General features: G+C 32.0%; 2 protein-coding genes across 3 annotated transcripts; one reads left to right on the top strand and one right to left on the bottom strand.

The window, feature by feature from the left end:
• Window positions 1–730: 730 nt before the first annotated feature.
• LOC117920655 (ctenidin-3-like) lies at window positions 731–1,024 on the top strand. Its single transcript, XM_034838252.1, has one exon. It carries the CDS (start codon window positions 731–733, stop codon window positions 1,022–1,024), a length of 294 nt encoding a protein of 97 aa, XP_034694143.1.
• Window positions 1,025–6,307: 5,283 nt separating this feature from the next.
• On the bottom strand, window positions 6,308–18,895 carry LOC117921172 (uracil phosphoribosyltransferase-like). 2 transcript variants are annotated; one of them, XM_034838982.1, is made up of 12 exons: window positions 18,768–18,895; window positions 18,587–18,679; window positions 18,327–18,405; window positions 12,445–12,503; window positions 11,313–11,390; window positions 10,933–11,014; window positions 10,436–10,484; window positions 10,091–10,152; window positions 8,196–8,263; window positions 7,006–7,061; window positions 6,869–6,916; window positions 6,308–6,765 (listed from the first exon to the last, which is right to left on the bottom strand). In XM_034838982.1, the coding sequence occupies exons 1-12, from the start codon at window positions 18,870–18,872 to the stop codon at window positions 6,714–6,716; spliced, it is 831 nt and encodes a 276-aa protein (XP_034694873.1). In that variant the 5' UTR covers window positions 18,873–18,895; the 3' UTR covers window positions 6,308–6,713. The 2 variants fall into 2 exon arrangements, 1 of the variants encoding a protein (XP_034694873.1); XR_004652296.1 differs by lacking the exon at window positions 6,308–6,765 and adding an exon at window positions 7,427–7,649 and having other exon boundaries at window positions 6,901–6,916.
• Between the last annotated feature and the right edge of the window lie 1,326 nt (window positions 18,896–20,221).

Below are 20,221 nucleotides of genomic sequence, written 5' to 3'. Positions count from 1 at the left end.
CACAAGGCCAGTGGGGCGATAGAGGATTTGCTGAGGCAGAGGTGGCGATCGAGGCGGTTGCTGAAATCCATTCTTGAACAATCTCATACTTTTTCTATGTTACACTTTGTTTGGCTCTAGATTTAGAAATTCAGATCTTTCATAGTGAGACAAATGTAAGGCTGTTAGGAAATACTTCATACCCTATCTTCTTCCAAAAATGTTATTCAAATTTCATAGAAATAATTTTTTATTTGATATAATTATAGAGTTTTTTAGCCTTACAATTTACAATCCCATTCACTGCAGACTGAAAGCAGCAAGGAAGTTGAGAGGCAAGAGGCAAGAGCCTGGAGCTTATCCCAGAATACAAATTTTCGACGAACAGACAGATCTGACTTTTCTTTGCTTTGACTCGGTAGAGATTACTTTGCGTATAATTCAAGGACGGTTATTAGGAGAATATCTCCGACACGGTCTCTCAACAGCGATGGAAGAAAAAAAGTTGATTTCCTTAAATAGTGCTATTGAATCTGAAAATCTGAAATTTGACTGTACGTCATATGCATTTTATCTCATAACATGAGGCTTCAGTATAAAACGTGTGCATTTCCTAGACCAAGGAATCAGTCATTTTGACTATTATTTTTTTCGACTTGAGCTGAATTTTCTTATGCCCTTCAACTATATAAGCAGATGAGCAACCGAGATAAGTTTATGCATTTAAAGTGGATATACAAAGACGATAAAGATGAACTCGGTGGTTGTTGCTATGATCGCTGTTTGGTGTTCGGTAGCCGTTGTGGCTGTGGTAGTAGGTCTTCTATGCAGGGCGCGAGGTTATAATGGCAGACCTGGCCGTCTGTCCGGTGGCCATGGGGGTATGGGCGGAGGGGTTGTCGACGTTGGTGGTGGAGGAGGAGATTTTGGAGGTGGGGTAGTCGACGTTGGTGGTGGAGGAGGAGGTTGTGACGGTGGCGCTGGCGCTGGCGGAGGAGGCTGTGGTGGTGGAGGTGGAGGTGGAGGTGGCGCTGGCGCTTGCTGAAATCAAGTGATAAAATGATGTTGCAGTTGCTTAATTGGCGTGGCCTCATTCTTGATTTTGTGACGTTTGTTATTGTAGAAAATATATTTTGTGAAATACGTTTCTAGTACTTCGTAACTGTAGATATTATATTTATATTAAAGGAAATTTTTTATAGTTTTATGTGTTCATGGAGTTTGCTGTCTTAATTAGACGCTGTTGGCTGCAGGAATTCAGAATGAATAAGCTCTCTCAAAACCAATTCCAGCTCTTCACACTAGTTTGGGTGTAAATATTAGACCGTGTAACTATTAAATTTAAAATAATTAATTTCATATTATATGAACCAATATACCAACTACTTCTGCTTTCTGTATTGCATTTTATCATTTGCTACCTCAAAAATAATTCTACAATTTATAATTTAAATTTTTTTTATTTTCAATATTTATTATTAATTTAAAATTTTAAAATTTAAATAAAATATAATATTATGTTGTTAAACATAAAAAATAACTTATATATATTAGGTTTTTATTACAAATTTAATTTTTAATCAAAATTATTTGTTTTATAAAATAAGTAATATAGAAAATTGAAAAAAAATGAAGAAAAATGATAAGAAATATAAATTTATGATTGATAAGATATATATATATATATATTAGCTCTTTAATTTATTTTATATTTGATTGAAAATGAGATATAATAAGTGATAAGATAATTTATTATGTCTCATCGTCAATTTATTATCACATCTTTTATTTTATTCATATCATATTGAGTCAATAAAAGATCAACTTAGTGCATATGTTGCACAAATACTAGGACTTTCTAAATTACACATTTATTTCAAGTGTTGGGACAATCCTAGATTATAAGTGCATGCTCTCTAATCAACCTATGGACACAAAATCTACGCTAAGCTAAATCTATGCAATTTAGTGATATAATTTTGGCTCCTTCAAAATCTAATTTTAAAGTTAACTCAACACTCCGTTAAAGAGATTTAATTACACTCAAGTATCCTATAAAATTAAATCAAGATAAGAAGTTTGGGTCTATGACCTATTATCCATTACATGGTTACTCCCCATGAATTGGTGTTTGGAATCTAATAAGGTAAATGTTATCAACCTCTTAAGATTACATTTTCAATCCTTAAGTCTCACATCCTCTTATCATGTGATCAATTGACATATTCTACCTCATAAAGAGAATATATCAAATTCCACAAAACATTGAAAATTATGATAATAGTTTTCTTAATCACAAATCCTTAGTATCATTCAAGTAAACATAATGATTGAATCTTATCATGAGATATCATGATGTTTATCTTAAAAGTATATGTTGTTATCTACTTTAATCAATCATGATTCAGTTCGTATAGAATATATGACAATCTTAAGGTCTTATTCATAGGTCAAAACCACTAAAGATCTTATCACGAGCTTATTATTTTCTTAAGGCTGAGAGCCAATGTAAGATAGTAATTTAGTGCATTATGATTACTTAATTGATAGATAATATCATGATTCATAATAAATCATGTTCAATGTCTAACTACATACACTAGTATACTTATTATGAAAAAATCATTTCAATGATTACGATAAATTATTCTTCCAATTAGAATGTAATATACCACCGTTTATGATGAATTACCCAATTTCATGAACTAGTATGAACTCATATTCTTGTAAGGTAACATTTCTATTCCACCAGTCATATATGGTATTCATGTAAGAGTCCAAGAAATTACAATAAACCAAAAGCCAATCAAAAGTAAAGTTATGAATCCTAAGTTTCTACATGAAATTCTCACCAACTCAAACACTTGCCATTACACTTACATAATCAATGAAAGTTTCGAAGTTGACAACCCACGATTAGTCTCTTGAAGGAAAATGGAAGGGTATGTTATTAGGCTCATAGCATGCGCATCTGGGTTTGCAGCCATTCTAATCATAATATGTCTTATATATGAAACTAGGCTAAAGACAACAAGAAAGTAATGAATTAAAGAGAATTTTGGAAATTATGTCCTAACATTCTCATTAGGGAATATTTATATATAAATATATTTGAGTTCTACTATAATTTAGACTCTATCTCATACTATAATTCAAACTCTAAATTCTACTATAATTCAAACTAATAATAATAAAATAAATATTAATAGTTAAGTTAAAGATAAATATTTAACTTGTTTAGTTTCTCTATTAGAAAGAAATCAAACCACCATACACAACCACTAGAAGAGCTATGACACATAGGTGGTGGCACATGGTTGCTCTAGACAGGAGTGATGGTGGTGGATCTAGGAGTTGAAGTCATAATTGATTTCAACATGTCGATGATGTCAAGTGAATAAGTTTTATGCTGTAGACAAGTATGATATAGTGTTCATTCCATGGTAAGGGTTTCAATCTTCTCAAAGTTTATTTTGATATTACCCTATATTTTGTGAAGGGAAAATTTTTAATTATAACAATCTCTCATTTTTGTGCTGGGATAACTCATAGGCTAAGAAAAGTGGAAAAGAGAAATAATAATAATAATAATAATAATAATAATAATAATAATAAATGAAAATAAAGAATAATCATTTTAGTGAATTTGAATGATGATTATATTCATGGGTCATACGGAAGTTTAAAGTGATCTTCATGGAAGGAATTTGGTAAGTAAATTCCTCTTTAGTTTCCATTTCCTCTTGACTCTTGCAATCGATTTGGCTCAAATAGTCAAGTTTGCTTACAGAAATGTATGGCCTCAAGAAGGATCCATCTCCCAACAAGGTTCTGATAAAGCTTTACTTACACTGGCGCAAAATTGGATCCAATAAATTCATAACTTCAATCATTCCTTCAAGCCTTCAACTGAATTTTCTTATCTTTGTAATTATTAAAGCAGACAATTAACTGGTAGCTTACATGCTTTATACCTCAGATACAGGAAGAAGAATTTCTCCAATATTTAATATTATTTGAAAATCCCTTTATAACTTATAATTTAATAAGTAATCTTTTCCTGAGTAGCATTAATATTTATGATTTAAAATATCACTAGATTGAACATGTGATATAATAAAATAAAATCGTAACATGACTTATCATATCTTTTAATTTATTATAACCTCCGTATTCGATACAAATTATTATTTGCTTCATAAAGTAGCCAAGAGACTTTTTGAATTACTACACATTTGTTTCAACTACCTTTTAACTCCACCAAGACTCACCTGCGAACCAACGAGGAGTGTGGCTAAAAGTGGGCCCATCATAAGGGAGTTGAGAGTGGCCCAGATTGCAAGCTCCCATCCAAGGAAATTGGGTGACTTTTCTTTCGGTTTGGCTGTGAACAGGGTAGGGAGCGGTAAACGAACAATGCAAGCATGGCATTGGCTACGAGGGAAACGGCTGCCGTAAAGTTACTTACATGACATGCGTCTGAATTTGGCTGAAGCCATGCACACAAAACTCCAGTATTTCCTTCAATCTTCACTTCTCAATTCTCATGACCCGAAAACTTACCAAGAACCAGACGAAATTTATTCTCACTTCAATTACAAAAGAGTAATTAATAGATTAATTCATGCTTGTCCAACAGAAATCCAAAGAAGATGAAAGTCACGGTCTGATTATAATTTTGGGTGTGGCACCTACACTCGTTATGTTTATTATTGAAAAGAATCCCAAATCTAAATTATTTTGTATAGAATATTTTTTAATTTGATATATTATTATAATATTATATTTGTTTGATAAAATAAGGGTTACTTTATTGAATTTGAGTTATTAATAATATATTTATAAATATTTTAAGTTATGTGAAAAAAGATGACGTTTTAGAAATTATGGATGGAAAGAGATATGAGAGAGAATAAGATTTACTAATTAGGGGCATGTGGTTTAATATATAGATATAAAAAGTGAAAAAATATAAGATGTTTTGAAATCTTAATAATTGTATTTGATTTTTATTTTCTGTAATATTTTATATGATATAGTGAAATGATTTTCTCTCGTTCGTGAATATAAGGATAATTGATAAAATCACATTAAAACGTCATGTAGTGTGAATTATTTTATTTTTATGTTCTTAAATTAAACTTATTTGCATAACCTTTTGCTACACAATTGTAAGTTTTGTATGCAAAGGACGTGGTAATATGGTTGAGAAACGAGAGCCTAAGTAGGCTTTGGTGGTGGGCTTAATGGTGGCATTGATGGAGGAAGACGAGGACGAGGAGGAGGAGGGGTTGTGGTGGTGGGGATGGGGCTGGGGTGGACGTTGCAGTAGTGCTTGTTGAAATCAAATGACAATGTGGCATTTGACTCCATGGACTAGTGTCCTAGTTAATTTTCCTCCTCAATTTTCTCTGTTAACTTTGTTTATCTTTCTACAACCAAAAAAATCTTTTAATATTGAAAGAAAAACGTAGGGTCATGGGAATTCCAATGCTCTGGTGTACTTCGTGCTTTATATTAATGCATAGCCAAAACCCATTTTTAAGTCTTTAAAAAAATATAAAAATGGACTGTTGCTTTCAGTTTGACGTCACCTTGTAAATATAATTTTAATTAGTTGTCAGGTATTAAAATTTGGAAGAATGTTCTACACATAAGAATTTGCAAGCTCACAGCATTAGTAAGTCCAAAAAAATGACCTACCTTTCCCATTGCTTAATCACAGAATTGCCTTCAAAAGAGGAAAGACCAATGGCCTTCGTCCATGATCCACCTCTGTCACCACCCATCTCCCACTCTATACTGTTTCAAGCTGCTTATGCACTTCCCAAAATCTAATTAGCTCCTGATGAAATCAGCCTCAAAGCAAATCTAATTTAAGGAAGGAGACTGCATTTTACCAAAAAAATTATTGGATTCAGAATGGTGTTGTTCAAGTCTGGTCACCCGAAGAACTATTCTGAGTTGCAGACAAATATTCTGACTATAAAATTGAATTTCAGCCAACTTCTTTGGTTCCCTCAAATGCTTCTGCAAAAATCTCCTGTCCTACATCATTTATTTGATTCGACCATTTCCACTTCCAAAATTATTTTAACATTTTTTGTGCAGATTTCATAGGAATTTGATTACAAGAAGCAATGATAAGCAAACACTTCACAATCTTATAAAGTGGGATAAGATCGATCCTTTGGAACCAGAGAATAAGAATTCAGCAAACCAATAATGAGAATTCTAGCAAGGTCATTCTCAAGAAATAACAACGTATTTTACTTAGGACTAATTACGAAAAATTGTCACTAAAATAAATAATGCTTTGGCAAATAAATATCAGAAAATTTAGGATCCTGCAGCTTGTTAATGGCTTAACTTCCTTTTAAAAATTCAATGATATATCTAATAATTGGTCTGATCCCCTCACCCTCAAGCCCATTGCATCTTGCAGGCTCTGGTGGGCAAATATAGGCCGAAAATGCAATTTTCCTCGATACACCACAGTTCTTTCAGAAAAAAAAATCCAGACAGTATATAAATTTTCCTCCATAGAGATTAGGTGACCCATAATTTCCTCACCCAATGGAAGAAAATTAAAAAGGAAAAAAAATCCTTAAAGCAAAGTGTCATCTGATCGAACTCCAATAAAAGAATCAGCAGGCCTTCAGAACTGAGAATTCGCTCAATGCAGTCAAAATTGCAAAAGATAAATAGCTGCCTCAATGCCAGTCTGTGCGGCTTCATGTACCAAAACTACGGTCTCCAGCGTCTCCAAGTCCAGGAATTATAAACCTGAAAGTGCCTCCAATCAATATAAGGGTAAAATGAAAATAGTTCGCCAATTCCTGTATTACTAGGCGAACTGCTGTGCATGACATCAAGAATAGGTACTTACCCTTTATCATTGACAGTTGGATCAATGATTCCTGTGTATATATGAAGCCTGAGAAATGAAAAACAAGAAGATGTTCAGAGCTCAAGGAATGGTTACTTTCATACAAGTTATGAAATTTAATCAGATAACATTATTACCCAGGGAACTTCTCACTGAGCTTCTGAAGGGCTGGAGGAGCAGCTACAGCAGATATCTGTGACATGGTAGTTTACTTTAGTAGTGTTCTGATTATAGAAAGGTAATGATTATTAAATCCTCCCTCCCTCCCTGTGTGTGAACATGCAAAATGAAGACTCAATAGAACTTGACTTTATGGTGTTTTACGAACTCAAAATCATCAGCAATATAGTGATAGTACGATTTCTGTCCCTAAGTTCCACAAAGGTTGATCTAGAGTACAAAAACCTTAGTTGAACATATCGCTGCCCATGAAATTAAGAGGACATCTTGTTAAAAGGAGAAATCACTCTCTATGCAGACAGCAGCAACTTGAATTTATAAGAATGAAAACAACAGATTAATGCAGGCAAAAAAATTGCAGACAGAAAATTTTCTCACCGAGGTCAGAGATTTTCTCCCAGATGCCTCCTGCTCAGTAATCTCTTTAATGATTATCTAGGTTAGGGCTAAGGATGTTTTTACCCAATTTCTTGAAATTAAATGCATCCCCCAGGCATCTCTCCTCTTTAGCAACTATCATTGGATTCTCATCATATTGAAAAAATTGGGTTTGAATGCTCTTGTTAAATTCAGCATTAAAAAAATGACTGGGAGCCTCCAACTGTCAAGTTTGGCAGATCAACTTTTCAAATGATTAGCTTGATTAGAAAGTTTCCACATGGAACTTGGAACGATCTTTCTGAAGCATGCTCCCATTTTTTTTTAACACAAAATTATATGCAAGAAATTTTAAAATTATGAAACTTTCAGGTAAAATAAATATATGGATGGAGGATCCAATCTTCTATTTGACATTGCATGATGTGAACAGGACCAGCTTTTTTGGCTGTGACTCAATTTGGACAAAGACAAACCTGCTAGTGACTCGTACAAACAGAATAAACCCATAAAAAATCTGTCACCACCTTATTCCATCCATCACAGGCTAAAAATTAACACAGAAAAAACTTTGAACATAAATACGCATACCTTGGTGACAACCAAATTGCCATAACATCACCATTACAGTATTGTTCTTACAATACCACCATCATTATACTATTGTTACATTATTGTGCACACACACTTGTGCCAGAATTGCTAATTGGAATAATAATTGCATATAAGCTTAAAATGAAACACACAGGAAATCTACTAATTCATTTACCACTTTAATTTGCTTGATGTTAATTCCACGTTCCTTTACGAGGTCCAGAGCCGCCACTATAGTGCCACCTAAAAACAATTAATATACTATAAGAAATCTATATTCTTTCAAAAGAGAGTTCAATCATTGTACAAAGGAATAAAATGCCTCACAAATAAAACAGTTATGCTAGTTATGTTATAAACATGCAAAGCTTATTTTAGCTATCATTCACAATCACAAAGAAGATTTATGCACAGTAGAGAGGATCAGCAATAAAAGAAATAAAATATTTTGGAATTTGAAATCTATTGACCACCTGCTACTAACATGCTAAGAACATTCTGTGCATGGAGGTCCACTGATTATAACAGTAATCAATTATGGTATCATTAATTTCATGCTTTATCTAATAATACAATAAATTTTTCAGATGGAAACTTGTCCTCGAGATAAAAATCCAAATTATCATAACGTCAACCAAAACATGTTAAATATAACAGAGAGGATATTACTTCTTAGATAGGGAAAGAAAGGATTACAACTCCTTATAGTTCTAGTAGAAAAGGGGACATTTCTTCCAAATGGAAACATCCATTTGCAAAGTCCCACTCAATTGAGCCTTGTTTGATAGCAAGAGTGAAAAATGTTTTGGAATTAGTTGATTTTGATTTGACGTGCATTCATTACTGACATAAATGATCTTTTGATTGAAAATTTTGAATATCCTAAAATGCATGAACTTCACAAAGTTTTACAAATATGATTGTAAATTTTGTATTCCAAATGGAAAATATTTGATCTATGAAACTACATTTTTGGGCTTTGAGCTCACTCCCCTTATTGACTAATTCTTAGGCACGCTCAAGGAGTGATGATTAGGGTGAGAATTTGTTCTATGTTAGGATTTGCTTTAGACTTATATTTTTTTCTTTAGGCATATTTAATGAATGGTTTGCAATTATTGAATAATTGGATTGTTTAAAGATTGAAGTTACTTTGAATAATAGCTAAGTATATTGATGTTTTTAGTCTTGATCGTTATTACAACTTATACTTTTGGAGATTGAATATTGGATGAAAGTAGCACACTTACTTCAATTAGGAGATAACTAGTAAATTTCCAGTTATAAGATACTTGTTTAGGCCATTTACACTTTAAGCCTTTAAGCTTAAAGCATGAAATGACCATTATATCCTTGGAGTAGGTTGGAGGCATGACAGAGTGCTTGTCCGACCCCATAAGGGGTGTCTGTCTACCCTCACAATCTCATAGGATATAACGAGAATGTTGTTCTTGCATGGGGGGTGATTGTGATATCTCACATCAGTTAAGGGAAGAAGTTTTTGGCACTGGAGATGTATTGAACTCCTCTTAATCATGTAAAGAGACATTTTACAGCTATGAGGGCCATTGGGTCCAATGCGAATAAAATCTACATAAAAAGGAGTGGTATGGTTTTCCTTTGTCACTATTCCTCACTTCGAAGGATAGCTCATCCTTCTTCTACCTATTATATTCATTTTTCTATGGCATAAGTTGCTTGCCTTATAATCAAATACACATGCTTACCATCTTCAAATTTACATTTTTTTAAGAGTCTTTCTTGTCTTTATTTTGCAATATCATTGTTCTAATCCTTGAAGAATAATTGATTCATATTATACTATTATATTCATTTTCTATGAATAATTTTTTTTGTTTTCCATACATACACAGACGTTGATCCACTCTTGAGGGATAGCTCATCCTTCTTTTACTGTGAAATTCATTTTCTATGGAATAAATTGTTTGTTTTCCATCAAAGACACAAATACAGACAGATGCACTCACCTTTCCATCAAAGACTCCACATTAAAATTTTATGCATGAGTCATGACACAAGGCACTAATGACACTGGAAGAAAACTAATACCTGTTGCCAACATAGGATCTACCAAAAAAACTCGAGACCCTTCAGGAAATTTGTCAGGTAACCTGCAAAATGTATTATGAGATGTCACATGACTCAGGCTAGAACAAGCATAAATACACAAACAAGAAACAAGAAAATCGAGTTTGGAATTTACTTCAAATAGGAAAAATGAAAAAGAATGAAACAAGAGATGAAAGTTGGTAGGAGTAATTTTTTTTACGTGAAATCATATTTGACTAGAACTAATGAGAAAAGGTCCTATTTATATGTACTTAGGAACAATGGATGTTAAGGACCAATATGAATAAGAAAACACCTCCCTATTAAATAAAAAGGATTTCTTACTTATTCAAATATATTGTTGGCTGAAGTGTCTCCTCATCTCTGCTTATCCCTAAATTTGCAAAATCAAATACAAGGTATAAACTACTCATGAGATCAGTCACATGAAGGTAGATGAAACTTCAGTTTGATAAAATAATTTAGATAATGAATTGACTAAGTTAAGACCATCCAAAGCAAATAAGAGCACATAAGAGAGGATAATCTTATTGGAAACATTTACCAGGTTTATATACTTATAGTTACAACTTTTTTTTTCTTGATTGGTAAATAAGCAATTGTATTAAAAGCGCTTGGAAAAGGCCCACCAAAGTACATGGTTACAACATATATTCAATAACCTCAGAAAAGGGAAAAGAGTTTCAACATATAATTATTATATAACATGGCCAACAGGGTTTCTGATCCTATCATGCTCAAAAGATTAGGGCAAACATTCTTAAACACTCAACTTCAAGCCCCCTTTGCTGATATGACCACATGCATGGACCTTTACTTACCTAGATGGTATGTTTTGGTTGCTGGCAAGATTGATGATGCATATTCCATAAGAGCAAGACCAGCTCTCAGAATTGGAACAACCTGCATGGCTAGAAGAATAAATTATCAGGAGAGAGAACGGTTCAATGTAAAAGCCTCATTCAGTGTAGTCAAATAAGCTGATCTTATAGAAGACCATCATGGGCTCAAAATACAATCATGGCCAACAAACTATGACAAACATAAATAGGCTAGCCAGAAATCGATTGTAATGAGTAACAGGACAGTCATGTTTAGACTTGACATGATGCAGAATGGAGATAGACTATAAAACACAATCTCATTCAGACTGGGAAGAAAAAAAAACACTAATGATACAGAATTGCTGTAATGCACTTACCGCCACAGGCTCCCTTGGATCAATAAATTCAACAGAAGCAACCCCCATTGGTGACTGAATCTCCCCCTTGACAGTAGGCTGCAGTAAATCAGGTCTTAAAAATGTAAACATAAAATATTTGGTTAGATTTATCCTTAATAATTAGGAATATTGGTAGCTGATAGTTGTGAAAGGACCAAAAATTAGAAAATCATTCAACTAAATCCAACAGCAGCCCTAGAAGCTGATAAAGCAGGGAATCCACATATTAGTATGTTATGGTTCAACTTCTTCAAAAGACAAAACCTTGTTGTAAACAAGATACAACCTGATTTTGTCAGGCATCTTTCAAAAAATTGTGAATCTTTTGGAACTGTATCAGAAGGTTAGGTGAATTGTCACAAGACATAAGAATTACTGAGAAAAGTAGCTCAATTTTGATAAGAGTTCAAGTGTTCATATTGTGCATGCAATTCCTAATATTCATTATTTTTAGTGAATTTAGTATCTGATGAGAAATCCACCAATCTTCAAACTAACATTATTTACTAAGAAAAAAGAAAAGATGCCAAAAAGAACACCCCATATATGGCTGAATAAGCACAAAATGCAATGCTTTAACTAAAATAATGCTTGAAAAGATTAATATTGTGAAACAATATCCAGGTTGCAGACCATAGTAATATGAAATGAGCACCATTTTCTAGGGGGCTTCAAGAAAATTTTGACTACACTGGTTTCATACTGATTATTTTTCTAGCTGCCCATTCAATTTCAAGCCATTCCCAAAATAAAGTTCATGGAACCCTTGTCAGTGAAATGTTAAGAAGTTTCAATACAGGGGAAAAAGGGTCCACTCCCATGTAAATGAAGGTCAACCACAAGTTCCCAAGTAAGAGAATTTATAAACCCTCTTCTTATTCTTGGCCCCCTGTTTATGGGTAGGGGATACCTCAAATCTTTAATGTGAAGGATCCTTCAAAATGGAAATGGATGGTAGCCTAGTAGGGTTTAAGTGACAAGCCCCCGGGGCCACTTCTCCCCCAACAACAAACCAACCTTCCTGGCAAAGTGGATGTATGGAAGCACGCATATAAACCAAAAATAGTAACAGCATCATAACAGCTAATGGATGCACAATGCAACATCTCACCAACCAATCCCTTGAGGCTTCATACATGAGTAGCCTTCCCAACTCAGCCATTGCATTTCCTATAACCACAGTAAAAAATTAAGGCTCACAAAAAGTTGTCTTAAAAAGGTAGAACAATAATAAATACATGAATAAATCTTTGCCAACAATCTTAGCATGGTACATAAGCATCTACCAATTACCAAAAAGTAGAAAAGACATGTAATGTTGTAGTTTCTTGGTAGGTATTCGCAAATCCACTCTCATACAAATAACGTAAATAAAGGTATAAAATAAGAAGGGAAAAAGAAAACGGAAAGCCATCAATGCGTCCCAAAATGTGGAAAGGAGCATGATAGATGAGTCATACTCCAGGGTAATAAATTTTTCCCATGAAATGACTATTGATCTCTAATATCCTGAGTAAAAACTCAAAGATTACAGTTCTAACCATCTGAAAACTCTGTTTCGGATTTTGCATGAGAGAGAAAAAAAATATGTAAAAAAAAAGTTCTGTTAGCTTATAAAGACAAAATATATATATATATATAAAATCTCTAAATATCTCCAATATTTCCAGTTCTTATAGCCCATAGTGTAAACATGAAGGGACATAGCCTTTGTAATAGGATCTCCAATTCACAATAGCATTGATAATCCAACCTCCATTCCTCACAGCCTTCTCCGGGAGAAACTCATGAAATATCCCTGATACATTTCCATAATCTCTCCACCTGGTACTAGTGAATATTGACTTGCATTCATATTTCCCTTTAGGCCTTTCCCATAGTATTTTTAAATCATTTTAGTCACCATATGTTTCCTTATTAGCATACATCCTATATACACTCATTTTATCTCATACATCATATATCTTCCATGCAGTCATTCTTTTATTAATATTTTGACTTGATTGATTCATTCCAGTGTTGCATAATGCATTATTGTTTGTATTGACAACTCATATAATTTTATTTCAAGTTAACATGGTTTCACAGTAATTTCTATCATTAGTATAATTTCTATCATTAGTACAAAGTTTTCCCCATATTAACATCCAGTGTAAATATCCCATGTAGAGAAGCTTTCAACAGTATAATTGACATCAATACTTTGATACAACACGCAGAACTAGACCATGTGTTCCATAGTCATGGATGAATCAGTTTTGTTGGTGGTTCCAGAGGCACTAATGGTCATTCAATGATAAAAGTGAATGGCAATTCCACATGAGCATGCAGATGGTGGTAATCAGTAAATCAATGGGATATACCTAACGGGCTTAGGAATAGGAATTCTGTACTTTCCATGCAATTTCTAACCGGTGCAGCTTTTCACAGGGATGTTTTGAATAACACTTAAAGGCTGCAAAACAGAGGGTGGGGTAAGCTACTTCCTTTGCCAGAATCCTTGGAAGTATTCAATTGGAGACAGCATCCCAAGTGTGATTAGGTGCAAATGTGCCTTTTTGAGAGATTTCTAGTTAGCAACCAAAACACTTCATTTGTCTAAGATGGTGTTTGTTTTTTTGTCTTAAATCTAAATAGACCTCAAGTAAACTTAAGTCTTAATAGTGTTATGCATTAAGTTGTTTTGTCTTCTTGTTGACTTAAGTGTTAAGCAAGTTGCTTTAAGACTTAAACCATTTTTAAAATAGTTTGTTTTTTAACTTATCACTTTTTCCAAGACAATTTTGTTTTAATGGAAAAAATAAAATTCTTTACTTTTATCTTAAATACTAAAGCAACTTGCTTTAAGCCTTAAAAAAGGAAAAACAAACAACCCCTACAACCCCTAAGTCTTAATTTCGAGTTTTGTTCCATTATGCCCAAAGCTTTAAATAGCTTTTTCAAGTTTTCTATGATTTTGTTTTGACAGGAAGCAACAAAATTCATAGATTAAAGATCATAAAGAAACATGAAAGACAAGCAGTTCAAGAAAGAAAACCAACAAAAACAACTGAAATGCTAGATACAAGGACAAAAAATAGCTAGAGTCTGACCCTAAAACCAAAGCACAAAGTTGAGGGAGCTAAGAACTCCCTAACAAACACCACTAACAAGAAAGCACCTCACTTAGCCAGCATATCAGCAGTTTGATTGGCCAGGTCTGGCATCCATCTAAAAGAATAAGCTATCTACAAAGAAAGATCTACAATTTTATGCAACCAATGTTTCCACTTCCCATGACCTCTATTATTTTTTTGTTTTCCTTTTTTTCTTGGGGAAAACCTAGGAAAAAAGCAGTAGTTGAGCCTTCTACTACAAAGTAGTTAAAAGCCAAAGAAGAAGCTACTTTCATATCTCAAGCAAGGGCAACAACTCAACCTCAATAACAATACTTGAGCTTTCTCCAAATCAGATCTAAAGTTAACCAAGTAACTTTGACTTCAAGTCAACAATCATGCTGCCAAGCTCTTTTTTTTTTTATTAAAAAAAAATATAAGCAAAAAATGCAAATATATTAAAATGCGCCAATATATGAAGCACCAAAGTACACGAGACATATACAAATAGCACCTAAAAGCACATCGAACAAGAGAGAACACAAACAATGACCCCCTATTTTAACAAGGACCCAACCACTCTACAAAATTGAATAAAGACATACAACCTAACTCTATGTACATCTTCACCCATGAAAACAAATTTCTAAGAAAATAGTTCTTCAAATATTGATCCAAATGCTCCTCATTATCAAACAACCTTTGATTACTTTCCTTCCTTACCATCCAAGAGATGCACAAAGGAGTTGCTCTTCAAACCTTCTTGAAGTCTTTTACCCACAAAGGGGCTATGCCACCCTAGGAGAACCTCCTTAACGGTTGCAACTTGCACCCATTGGATACCAAAAAGAGCAAACAACAATTACCAAAGGACCTTAACCTTGGCTTAATGAAGGAGGATGTGATCTGTGGATTCTTCCTCATCTTTACAAAAAAACATCTATTAACCAAAGACCACATTCTTTTTTTGAAACTGATCTATCATCAAAACCTTTCTCAAACTAGGCTCGCATGCAAAAAACCTAACTTTAGAAACACCCAAGAGTTCCAAATTATGCTATTTGGAAAGGAAACAGATCCTGCTAGTTCCAAAGTAGCATATACATACTTAACTAAGAACATGTTGTTTCTCAAGTTCATCCGGACCACCTTATCTTCCCCTATAGTATCAACAACCCCTCCTTGCAATCTTGAAGATAAATCTTCTACATTGTCCACTTCCCAATCATTTAAAGGTTTAAAGAAATAGGAGTTCCAATGACCTATCTCCCCTTGTCTTAACCCATAAATCCGCAACTCATGCCTCTTTTGAAACAGTTAAGACATATAAATAAGGGAATAAAACATATGACGATTCATCCCCACACCATTTATCCTTCCAAAACCTCATCCTCCTGTCATTACCCACCACAAATGAAGAACTACAGTACAAGTTATTCCACTCTTACTTCACAAGAGCACCATCCTTCGTCTTCCTCCTCATATTTCCACTAATGGCCTCATTCCAAAAGGCTCCTCTTTCAATTGGATACTATCAATTCCATTAGCATAAAGTGCCTCATTCAACAAAGAAAGATGTCTAACACCTAAAACCCCTTGCTCTTCTCCATACGCATTGTTGACCACTTCACAAGATACATCTTTTTCTCCAACACACCACCCCCTAGAGGAAATCTCTTTAAATTTTCTCCAACCTCAGTTTGACTTTCCTTGGAATATTAAATAAAGACAAAAAAATATATGTGAATGCTAGACAAAGTACTCTTGATCAACATAAGTCTCCCCCCTTTAGAGATGTATTGACTTTTCCACATTGAGAGTCTTTTACGAAATCTCTCTTCCACCCATATTTTGCACTAAAGAGATCAAAATTTATGTAAACAATTTTGTTCACATAGTTGAGTTATGCCTTCTTATATTAACAACTCTTTAATATATTCAATTACCTATCAATGAAGAATTATGTCAATAATTTCCGTAACTGCATTGAATTCTTAGGGACTTGATTTGGCATTTTCCAATTACATAAAATTTGAAAATCAAGCTAATACCATGGTTTTTGACCTAATGAATTTAAATCTAATTCCAAATTAGGCATATAAATCAACCAAACAGCAAAGTGTATTTGGAGCTTCTAATTCCAATTCCATACAAGCAATTAGAGGATAACCAAATTCAATGCAAAAATGCTCATGCCCATCAAGGGTCTTAGGTAGAGCCAACAATTTTTAACATTGACCCACAAACATACTGAAAATGAGATAAATTAGCAGGTTAGATTGAACTTAACCATGTTTGTTTAGTAATCATTTTAACCTACCTAACCCATTTATTAAATAAAGTCATATTTGGATTAAGAATTCAACCTCTTCAACTCATTTTGTTTGATTCAATTAATCATATCTAATTGACAGAATTACAACTTCACCCTATATGACTCATTTAATTATCATATCATGTTGACACAATTATGGCTCCTTTTTACAATCCCTTTAGAATTCATATAATTTTGCATACTTATTAAAATTATTGAAAAAAAAAACACTGTTATTAATAATATACATTTATTTTATGTAAAGTGAGGAAGGCTATTTTTTGTGTTCTCTCTTCCTTTTTGCTTGCCTATTTTTGGCCCTAATTGTATACATCATGCGTACTTTGTTGCACTCTCTCTAGGCGCTTTCTTCATTAATATATATCCTTGTTTGCCTATCAAAAAATAACAATAATATAAATTTATTTTATGACATTTTTACAAAAATTAATTGAAAAACAATTTTTTTTTTATGAAAAATGACAATATAATATTAAGGTAAGTAAGAATAAGTACAATTGAAAAACAATTTTGATTGCAATTTATATAGATTTAGGCTACATTTGATTCTCAAAAATTTGAGGGAAAGAAGATAGAGAGGCAAATTAAAAGGAAAGAAAAAGATTAAAAAAAAAAAAAGTAGATTTAAAGTCAATAAATTATTTTTATATGTTACTTCAAACTCATTTTACTTATTTTAAATTTTTTATATAAAGATTACATAATTTAAAAAATCATAAGTTTGCAACTAATTTTAATTATATTTTACTTGTTGCCTATCAACACAAAAGTATATTTTAATTTCTATCGTATTTTTCATGTTGAAACTAAACATGGGAAAATCACTTTTTTTCTTAATATTTTTCAGGAACCAAACACAACCTTATTAACAATTAAATAGGATTATGTTAAATTGATTATAACCTTCTCAATTGATCACATATATTAACAGCTTATGTGGTCTGAATTTGCCACAACTTGACCTAACTCAACCTAATGTATTTATTAAACAGGATATAGGAGTTCTGTCATGTTACCCATGTAAATGCTTAGAGTTTGTGTCACCCGAAAAAATTATTTATGTTCATGTCATTGGCATAAATAAGTCATGTTCATGTCATCCGCATAAGCAAGTTATGTTCATGATGTCCATGTAAATAGATCATGTTTGTATCACTCAAGTAACTGGATCATGTTTATGTCAGAAGATTTTGACTCAAGTATCAAAAACAGGTCCTCTATGAATTCTATTCAGATTGAAATCTTACTTGATATAACATGAACCCAACACAAACATAAACCATTACACTTTAACAGTAGAAATTATAAGCAACAGGAACTAAATTTGCAGCCACAATCAAACAAAGAATAAATAGAATGTATCAAAATGAAGAAGGTACCATCATTTCGACCCTTATTTTGCTTTATCCAGGGTTCACAAAACATAATTAAGAAAAAATTCCTAAATATGAAAACAAAGTTAACCTCCAACTCCCAGCCTGTAAATCTCTAATCCTTCTTTAACACCAAAATCGCATGCCAGAAAAAGAAGCAATGCAGAAGCAACGAATCAAATTTACTTACGAAAAATGGGGCAAGGGGTTTGCTCATTTCTGAGAACTGAAACCCAGTGCTTGATCAAGGGATGCGGAGGAACAAAAACCTAACAATAAATAAATAAATAAGTCAACACATCACATCAGTTGACTAAACTACTAGGCTGCTGAAAAAAGAAACGAAATTTTTTTTGTTTGGAAAACCATATCTGTACTGTAGTGCTTCGGCTTCCTAGAAAAAGAGAATAAGTCATGATAAAAATTAGGGTTTAGGAAGAGTGAACTGACTAGCATTTTCTCGTCCGGAAGGGACCTATTATCCGACGTCGTCTGAGACATGGCCGTAATAAGGCAACGGCGCCGATGGTTGGAATACGAAATCTGAGTGAAACGGCTATTAGGGCTTGAAGAATTTAACGAAAAAATCGAACTGGATTGGGTATGTGTTCCTGGACAATTCTTTCCTTACCATTTGGGGAACTTGATGAATTCGAATGCTTTGAGGTTTACATGTAGGCGATAAAATCGGCCCATCGAACTGACACCGGAGAGGAAAATTAATGCGGCACGCCATTCATTCGATTGTGATGTTCAGAGTTGGATTCGTTAATTTGGTTTCACTTTGTTTTTAAATTTTAATTTAAAAAAAAAAAATTAGAATTTTTAAAAAATATTTAAAATTGGTTAAATTAATGGAAAATTACCATATAGAAAAGATTACGGGTGATAATCGCCCAAAAAGGATCATCATAAATTTTCAAAATACCTACTCAAATATAATCATATTTTCTAATTTAAAGTCAAACATGTTGCTACTTTATCTTTTCTTTATTTTATTCTTTCCCTTTATCTTTTTTCTATTTTATCTTTTACTTTTCTAATTATTATTATTATTATTATTATTATTATTATTATTATTATTATTATTATTATTATTATTATTATTATTATCATCATCATCACCAATAATAACCTCCTCAAACAAAAATAATATCAATACTAATACATATAAATAATATAATTATTTTACAAATTATTGTTTCATTTGATAATTAAAAATATAAAGTTATTATATTTTTTATTATATAGATTTCATAAATTTTAAAATGTTTAATTTTACAATATAACTAGTTATAAAAATATTATAATAAAAATATTTATTTTTATTTTTTATTACATGGATTTCATAAATTTTGTTACTAGTTTTACAATATAATTATTAAGAAAATATTAGAATTAAATGGATTTCATAAATTTTGAATTATTTAACTTTACATTATAATTATTAAGAAAACAATATAATAAAAAAAATGTTTTTATAATGGTTAAAAATGGAAATTAAAACATGTAATAATGTATTGCATTTTTAGTATGTTTATCTTGTAAATTCAATGCATATGTATTTATAATTTGGGTCTTTTTTTTCTAATTATTATTGTTATTATTATCATCATTGTCATTGTCTATCATCATCAACCTATCAAATAAGAATAAAATTAATACTAATAAAAATAAATAATATAATAATTAATTATAAATTATTGTTTCATTAATTATTACTTCAAAGATATTATAAATAACTTATCCAAAATAATAAGAATAGTATAAAATATAATAATTTTACTAATTATTGTTTAATTCCATTAATTAAAAATATAAAATTCTTATATTTTTTATTATATAGATTTTGTAAATTTTCAAACATTTAATTTTATAATATAACTACTACTAATAATAATTTTTATAACAAAAATCATAAACTTAAAAATATATATATATATATATATATATATATCTTCTAAGGTTAATTTATAGTAAAAATAATTTTAAATATCTTCCAAGTTATTTTAAAGATAATTTTGAAATGGTTCATTTTTTATTATTATCTTGTCTTGTGACATAATAAAACTCAATATTCCCTTA

The sequence above is a fragment of the Vitis riparia genome, chromosome 8 (genome assembly GCF_004353265.1).
Source record: "Vitis riparia cultivar Riparia Gloire de Montpellier isolate 1030 chromosome 8, EGFV_Vit.rip_1.0, whole genome shotgun sequence".
Classification (NCBI taxonomy): domain Eukaryota; kingdom Viridiplantae; phylum Streptophyta; class Magnoliopsida; order Vitales; family Vitaceae; genus Vitis; species Vitis riparia.
Note: the sequence above shows the minus strand (reverse complement) of the source record. Positions and strands in the feature narration are given on the sequence as shown.

Bases quoted from the DNA above. Each gene is read 5' to 3' on its own strand.
- LOC117921172 (XM_034838982.1), bottom strand. From the start codon at position 18,872: ATGGCGTGCCGCATTAATTTTCCTCTCCGGTGTCAGTTCGATGGGCCG. The intron at 8,264-10,090 runs GTATTAGTTTTC...AATTGTTTTTAG, and splicing joins AGATCCTATGTTGGCAACAG to GTGGCACTATAGTGGCGGCT. The intron at 7,062-8,195 runs GTAAATGAATTA...ACCATGTCACAG, and splicing joins ACATCAAGCAAATTAAAGTG to ATATCTGCTGTAGCTGCTCC.
- LOC117920655 (XM_034838252.1), top strand. From the start codon at position 731: ATGAACTCGGTGGTTGTTGCTATGATCGCTGTTTGGTGTTCGGTAGCC.